Below are 7,969 nucleotides of genomic sequence, written 5' to 3' on the forward strand. Positions count from 1 at the left end.
TCTATAATGAACTGCAACTGTTAATACTAAACTAGGCAACTGCTACACTGCTATTCTACTGTTTATCAAAAATGATAGGAGTGCATATACAAAAAGAAAATGCCATGCTGACTTGAGCATTACATATTTCAAGGATGCCTCCCTTCTTTCAAGTTTTTCATAAGAAAAAATACCTCATCCGCAACTTTCTTCGCACGTTTCAGATTTCTCCCTCCTTCATCACGAGGGGCGAAATCAGTGCCCCGTTTCCCCGCCCGACCACCCCGGGCAGAATTGGTGGCCCGTTTCCCTGCCCGACCACCACGTACAGGATCCTGATTCACCCGCCCGCGCTTGCGTCCAACATTACTCCTTGCTGGTTGAGCTGCCACTTCTTCTCCATCATTTTCACCATCAGTTCTACCCGCATGCCTTTTGCTTTTCGGAGCCATTCTGTACAAGAAAACACAAAAAAAAACCATGTTCATGAAAACATATACAACCAGATACAAAAGCCCTATAACTCAACTGCTCAAATGATACTGCTTGCATTTGGAGCTAACATCACTGTCATTTGGAGATGAACAAAAACTCCATTTATTCCCTACCCAGAGATAACTCAACAACTGAATTGCTAGTGCTTGCAAAAAGCAATTTGGTATTGATAACTATGCAACTACTCATTATTTTGTGGCAACTAAAAATAAAGCCCATAAAAAAACTACTCATCAACAAAAGTCACATGTTCATCTTCATCACATTAGCTAAAAAATCAAAAAACACTCAGGCTTTGCCGCTTATTCATGAGAGATATCTCATCTCCTATTCATGACCCCTCCATCAACTAGCATCAAATTTATGAACAAATTGCAGCAAAAAACTAAGCAACTAGCACCGAAATTATGAAGCAACTGCCATAAAAAAATGAGCGACTGCCCGCAGTCAGATGCATCCCCTTGCCCTGCCCCCCCCCCATCTCACAAATTACAGGAAAAAAATCTAAGCAACTCCATCGAAATTACGAGCAACTGCGTCTTGATAAGCAACCAACATCGAAAAAACGAACCCTATGCGCCAGTCACTAGGATTCGGTCGCGTGTATCCCCTTACATCGACTCAATCCCGCCTACCCCAGCACAAAACCCACCTCCCTCCCCTCCCCTCGCCATAGCAACGACACGCCCTCCAAAAGCATTCACGACGCGGAGCCCGAGGACGCCATGGACAATCTCGTGCCCGCCCCCCACCGAAACCCTAACTCCATGGAGCGCAAACAGGGGAGTAGAGCGAGAAAAACAGGGGAGCAGGGGAGGAGGAAAAATAGCGGTTTACCTCCGCCTGCAGCCGGCGACTCGCGGCGCTCGCGGACGGCCTCCCGCACCGGCGACTCCACGCCGGATCCACCACTGCAGCACCCCGCCTCGTCGCGCCGTTGCTAGAGGAGGGGAAAGGGAGAGGGATAAGAGTTCGAATGAAATCTGCGGGGGGTGCGGGCGGTTTCGAACAAAGACGACCGGGGATGCGGGGCAGTTTTCGCACGCCTCGTGCAATCCCGTAACGGGCACCTGGTCGGGACGCGTCGCGTGTGGGGCTGCATCGGACGGCTGCGGTGCGTGCGCTCGCAGCCCCGAACGAGCGCAGCTGCATTAGTCAGTATTTAGGGTTATTTTAAACTGATTTTTAGACAGTCATATTAAATTAATTAACTGATTTTTAGAGGGTTTTTTTAGAACTGATGAGAGGTTTGCCATGAGGAGACGCACTGACAGGCAGGCCTGCCTGCTTGGGCTGGGCCGCCGGGTTGCACGCACGTGGCACAGATCAGCTTGACGTTCTGGTGACATCACCGGATTTTTGAATTGGACGCGACCCGGGGCACCGTCCCCTCTGCTCCCACTGAGTGCTCTGCTTCCGTAATTTCTCGGGGGCTCACACACACGCAGAGGAGAACCCCTGCACCTGCACACACAATGGCACCAGCACATCCAGGGCCGGACAGCATCTGCACCTCCTGCGCCACCACCACCGCTCCTCCTCTATTATTTGCATCATTTACATCTCTCACCGTCTGTTAGTAGGAGCACCATCTTTACCTCGCAGGAAAGAAAAAAATAGTCTTAGCTCTCCTCCTTGTTTCTTGTTTGACTACTTTCCTACCATGTGTTTGGTTTACCGAACACACATGCCGATGTCGCACACTCGTTTTTCTTGCCACCATTTGCTTCAAAAGATGAATGTGCGGTACACTTGTTCGGAAACTTGAGTGGTCGTCGCTAGGGGATCTCCAGATCAGATCATGAGACATGAGAGTAATGGAAGGTCAACAGTAGGTGTTGAAGCAGACCCAGTTGACCCAAGGTCACTGCCTGGCTGCCTTCTTTACTACGAGTAGCGTTTTTAGCAAATGGCACGTACATGAGCAAACGTGTAATTTGCTCCGGTCGACAGGTTCTTTTTTTCCCAACCCATCTAACTGCACATTTTCTTTCCGAATCTCCTTGTCACTGCCTGTTTACAGGAGGTCCGAAGTAGTACAACTTTAGTATACGTAGTAGTGTTATTTTTTCTTGGATCTGCCGCCGCCCCACGATGACGCCCAGCAGGCCAGCACCCACCAGCCACTTCCTCGCCAGTCACAGTGAGCGCTCGCTCGCTCCTGTCTCCTCCACCCTCGCCGGTGTGGATCCCATGGATCGATCGGCACCGACAGCGACACGACTTGCCCCTACCCCGGCTGCTTTGCCCTTGGCGCGTTGCCAATGGCCAATGCCGTCTACCCATGCGCGATGGCCGGCCCGGTGCCCTGCCGGGCCCTCCATGAACGGACGGAATGCCCATGCATGCATGTACGTACGTTGTCCTCTTCCTCCTCCCCCACGACAAGTACAACAACAAAAACAACTCCAAGAACAACAAGGTGGTGGATGCGCTGGCGGGCGGACGGACGGACGGAATGGATGTCTGATTTATTGCAGCATCGCGCAGCTGGCGTGCGCCGGGAAAATGCCATGGCCTTTTCATGTGCAGTTCTGGGGGAGGGAGGGACCAACCCGTGTGCGCCCCGCACCTGCGCCTGCTCCCTCGAAACGCCGCACTTTGATCTTGATCCGATTCCTCTTTTGCGCGGGGAGCATTTCGATCCGAAAGGAGGAGAAGAAAGAGCAATGGATGCCCAACATTCTCCGTCTCGTTTTCATTGCCGCTTTCTTTGGCCGCTGCGTTTCTGCGCCTCCTCTACCAGTAATCAACCCACGTTCAGTTCAGAGTTAGGACGAGCACACTTTTGATCATTATGTATCAATAAGATCTGCGATGTTTTAGACGTTGCCACTCATTATCGTGATGCAGGCTCAGAGGTTACACATCCAAATTAATTTAATAAATCCGGGCATCCAGGGTAGAAAGAATACATAGGAGGGCCTCTTTTAACTCCATCCAATCTCTGTAGATCGTGGATCAAATACTCGCAACAAATTAAGAAGAAAGAAGAAGAGATGAAAAGAAATCCAAGGTGGAAAAAAATACTACAGGTAATGGCAGAGCGCGAGGTGAAGTATTATACTGGCGGCGGTGGGCGGCTGCTCCGGCGATGGATCAGGAGGAATTAGTTGTACGGCTTCATTGGCGGTGGCGGCGACCCGTATGCCATGCCGTACACCGGCGGGAACGGCAGATTCGCGCCGGACGGCGTCGGCGACGGGTGGCCGGTGCTGCCGCCCTGGGACGGCGGCGCGCAGTGCTCGGGCGTGGACGGCGTTGTTGTTCCTGACGACGGCGAGGACGGGGTGCCTGGGTGCGTCTGCGATGGAGGCGTGGTGCCTGGGGTTCCCGACGAGTGGGGAGGCAGAGCGTAGCCGGGGTATTCCGTGGGCGGCGACGGCGTGTGGCTGCCGGAGGAGGGTGGCGTCGAGCCGGAGGGCGTCGTGGGGCCGTACGAGCCCGGGGGCGGCGCGTACCGACCGTCTGGCTTGTCGGCTGAGGTCGGGGGAGGCGGCGCGTGGCCTCCTACTGGCGTCGGGGTGCCTGACGAAGGAGACGGGTACGAGGACGGGGTCCCCGGCGTGCTCTGCGGCGGCGGCGAGTGGGATGACGGGGTGCTGGAGCTGGACGGCGGCGTCGGGTACGACGGTGTGGTCGAGCCCTGCGTTGGAGATGGGGTGGTGGATCCCTGGGGCGGCGAGTGGTACGACGGGGTGCTGGAGCTCGACGGAGGCGTCGGGTACGACGGGGTGGTTGAGCCGGGTGGCGATGGCGTGGTGGATCCCTGGGGCGGCGAGTGGTATGACGGGGTGCTGGAGCTGGACGGTGGCGTCGGGTACGACGGCGTGGTTGAGCCTGGTGGCGATGGCGTGGTGGATCCCTGAGGTGGCGAGTGGTATGACGGGGTGGTGGAGCTTGAAGGTGGCGACGGGGTGGTGGATCCCTGATGCGGCGAGGGGTATGCCGGCGTGCCGGAGCCCTTGGGAGGCGAATGGGACGACGGAGTGGTCGTGCTTGACGGCGGCGACGGGTAGGACGGGCTGGAAGGTTTGCCACCACCGGGCGTGGGGGTGGCGGGAGTGTACGCCTGGAACTGGCATTGCGCCTTGCTGCAGTCGAACGGGTGGGAGGCCGCGGCGGCGCACTGCGCCGCTGGGCGCTGCGCGGGCGCCCCGGGGATGCAGTTCCACGCGCCGTCGGCGGTGGCCTGCGCGCAGCCGGGGCGCGAGGTGATGAAGTTGTCGGCGTAGGTGAAGTTCTTGAGCCCGGCGAGGCCGCAGACGGCGGCCGGCACGGCGCCCTCGAAGAGGTTCCCGGCGACGTCGAGCTCCTCGACGGCGGCCATCCCGCCGACGGCCGCGGGGAGCGCGCCCTGGAGCCGGTTGCCGCTGACGTCGAACACCGTCACCTTCTTGAGCAGCCCGACCTGCGGCGGGACGCAGCCGGTGAGCAGGTCGTCGATGAGCACGATCTCGTTGAGCGTGTCCGCCATCCTCCCGATGGAGGGCGGGATGCAGCCGCCGAGCCGGTTGTGCGCGAGCACGACGACGGAGGCCGGCGAGTTGCCGAGGTTGGCGGGGATGGGGTGGCGGAGGCGGTTGGAGTTGAGGAAGATGGCGTCGAGCGGGCGGTCGAAGAGCGCCGGCGGGATGGCGCCCTCGAAGTCGTTGAAGCGGAGGTCGAGGTACTTGAGGGACGGCAGCGCGAGCACCACCTCCGGGAAGGCGCCGACGAAGCGGTTGTTGCTGAGGTCGAGCTCGTGGAGCAGGCGCAGGCGGCGGAAGGTGTCGGGCACCACCCCGCAGAAGCGGTTGGAGTTGAGGTGCAGCAGCGCCAGGTCCGGGAGGCCGAGCGGGAGGGAGGCGGGGATGTAGCCCGCGATGTCGGCGTGGTTGAGGTCGATCCCGGCGACGGTCACCGCACCGTAGGCGGACGGGGCGGGCGCGCAGTAGACGCCGTTGTAGCGGCAGACGTCGGGGCCGAGCCAGTTGGCGGTGAAGTTGGCCGGGTCGGAGAAGATGGCCGTCTGCTTCCAGGCCTGGAGCGCCGCGTAGGCCGCCCGCAGGCGCGGGTTCGGGAACGGCCAGCTCGCCGGCGCGTCGAAGCGGGTGGCGAGGGACGCCGCGTACTGCTCCGGCACGTTGCCCTCCTGCTGCGCGGTGACCGCGGCGACAAGCAGGAGCGCGAGCAGCGGCGGCATGCCGCGCCGGATCATGGTTGGCTTGAGCTGTGGTCTAGGAAGAATGAGGAATGTAGCTGGATGCAAGCAAGGGAGGAGTGCGAGGGAGGGAGGAGGTGAGGGAGGTCGGGATCACGGAGAGATCAAGTGGGGGAGGGGAGCGTGGTGATGAGGTGTGAGGGCAGTGGCATTCAGGGCGGGTCACATGGGACGAGAGGGAGGGGTCACATGGGCGGGGGAGCTGAGCTGCTACGAACGAGAGAGCAGCACCATGATGCTGCGACGACGCGGCTCGTGGACGACGGCTGGCTGGCTGGCGCGGCGTCGGTCGGCGAGGAAGGAAAGGTGAGTGGCGTTTCAACGTGTGGGGCTCCGCGGATTTTCGTTCACCCTCCTTTCATTTTTCTCTTGCATGGGGACGTGACGGGGATAGATAGGTTGCAAACGGGCCATGCCATGACCATTCGCGTCTGCGTCTCCGGGCTGATTGATTCATGCGATGGCCAAGTTCGAATTCACAATGCCACTGATTTTTCGCTGGACGATTCGACCTATTTTGATTCATTTTGATTGAAGAACTTCACAGCAAACGTCTCGGGCCTACGCCGTGACCCAGGCATTTTACATGCGAGTCGACGGGCCAGGTTGGTTGGCCCCAAGAATCGTCCCAGCGAATAAATTCCAGCGTTTCAAACGGGGTTCGTTAGCCATTAATTTAGCTCAGTCACCAGCGATCACCACCACATGCATTACTAGTACTACTAATTTAGCTCATAAACCTACACTCCACGGCCGGCCACCAACATGCAGCGGTGGTACCAATTAAGCAAAGCAAATGGCAATCGATCAACAATCATGCACACGCCGAAGCACGTACGCTCTCATACATACTCTGGCGACACCGGTCCTAGTCCAAAATCTGATTGATTGCTGGCCACCTAAGCAACACATGCATGCACGCATGGAACTCTTAAGAGCATCTCTAACAGGCGCCGAACGCGTCGCGCACTAAAAACTGCTTTGGCGCGCGCCTATCGCCTGGTTTGGCGCGACGCGCAGCGCTGGCTCCAGCAGCCGTGCTAAAAAGCAGCGCGCAAAAAATGCAGCGCGCGCTCATTCTATAACATTTTTTAAATTGCATAGATAAAAAACGATACAAAGGTATTTTACATCGGTGCAACTAGATAGATAGTTCGAAAGCATAGATAGATAGAACTACGGTGCAACTAGATAGAAACTACTACGGCATACATAGATAAAAACTACTCCAAATCGCTACCATCATCACCATCATCATCCTCGTCGGTGTTGTCCGAGGTATCGAGCCATATGTCGTCCCAACGTTCATCGTCTGACGTGAAGATCGACCTCCCACCTGCTTCAACGATATCGCACTACGCATTCGCCAATGCCTTCCGCCGACGACGGTCCGCCTGCTCCGCGCGGCGCCTTGCCGTCCTCTCCGCCCAGTAGGCACGCTCGTCGGTGACGTCCTCCGGGTGGCGACGGCGCCACTTCGCCATGGCTCGCTCGTCCTCCTCGGCGATGAGGAGGCGGCGCTGCCGCCGAGCGTGATCGACACGGTCCATGTCGGTGATGAGACGCGGCGGAGGGGTGACGCGCTGCGCCTCCTCGCGCGTGAAGACGTCCCAAAAGTTCATCTGCGACCGGGGCCTCTCCAAGCGCCACGCCGCCGCGTCGTACGCGCGGGCCGCCTCGTGCGCGCTCCGGAACGACCCGAGGCCGAGCCGGACGTCGCCGGACCGGATCTCGACGGAGTACCAGCCGTTGGGGCGCTCGCGGACGCCGCGGTAGCCCGAAGAACCCCGGCGGCGCGGCGGCATGGTGGCGCGGAAAGCGGCGAAGCGGCAAGGTGGCGAAGCGGCGAGGTTGCGAGGGGTGGGCGCGTGGCTGTGTTCTGTGCGCGTGGCGAGCGCGGGATTTTATAGGCGCGCGCGAAGCGGCGCGCCAAATCTACCGCGCCGCGTGCCGCTTTCTCCCGCGCGCGGTAAGTTCTCGCCACCGCTGGAGATCGCGGAACCAGCCGACGCGCGCTAGAACCAAACTTTACCGCGCGGGCGCGCCTTTTGTCGCACCTGTTGGAGATGCTCTAAAGCGCAGATCGCCTATGGAGCCTCTCCCGTTCAGGCCACCGAGTCCAACACAGTGATCAAGCAGCCACCGACCACACCGTTGGCCTCTCCTTACCTACCGTTTCAAACAAACAGTCCTGGGGTACTGCCGGTGGCAACTAATTTTCCAATGCAACAGCCAACGGGAGTCGATTAAATTAGGTTAGCAAGGGGGCCAGATCCAGGCTAACGTGCTCGT

At 58.5% G+C, this 7,969-nt stretch overlaps 2 protein-coding genes across 2 annotated transcripts; both read right to left on the bottom strand.

Moving 5' to 3' along the window:
• Positions 1 to 3,336: 3,336 nt before the first annotated feature.
• Positions 3,337 to 5,961, bottom strand: LOC109763130 (uncharacterized). The gene has a single exon (XM_020321986.4). The coding sequence runs from the start codon at positions 5,672 to 5,674 to the stop codon at positions 3,584 to 3,586; it is 2,091 nt and encodes a 696-aa protein (XP_020177575.1). The 5' UTR covers positions 5,675 to 5,961; the 3' UTR covers positions 3,337 to 3,583.
• Positions 5,962 to 6,718: 757 nt separating this feature from the next.
• On the bottom strand, positions 6,719 to 7,744 carry LOC109763133 (ethylene-responsive transcription factor CRF6-like). Its single transcript, XM_073500627.1, has one exon. It carries the CDS (start codon positions 7,480 to 7,482, stop codon positions 7,033 to 7,035), a length of 450 nt encoding a protein of 149 aa, XP_073356728.1. The 5' UTR covers positions 7,483 to 7,744; the 3' UTR covers positions 6,719 to 7,032.
• Between the last annotated feature and the right edge of the window lie 225 nt (positions 7,745 to 7,969).

Source organism: Aegilops tauschii, chromosome 6 (assembly GCF_002575655.3).
Source record: "Aegilops tauschii subsp. strangulata cultivar AL8/78 chromosome 6, Aet v6.0, whole genome shotgun sequence".
Lineage (NCBI taxonomy): Eukaryota > Viridiplantae > Streptophyta > Magnoliopsida > Poales > Poaceae > Aegilops > Aegilops tauschii.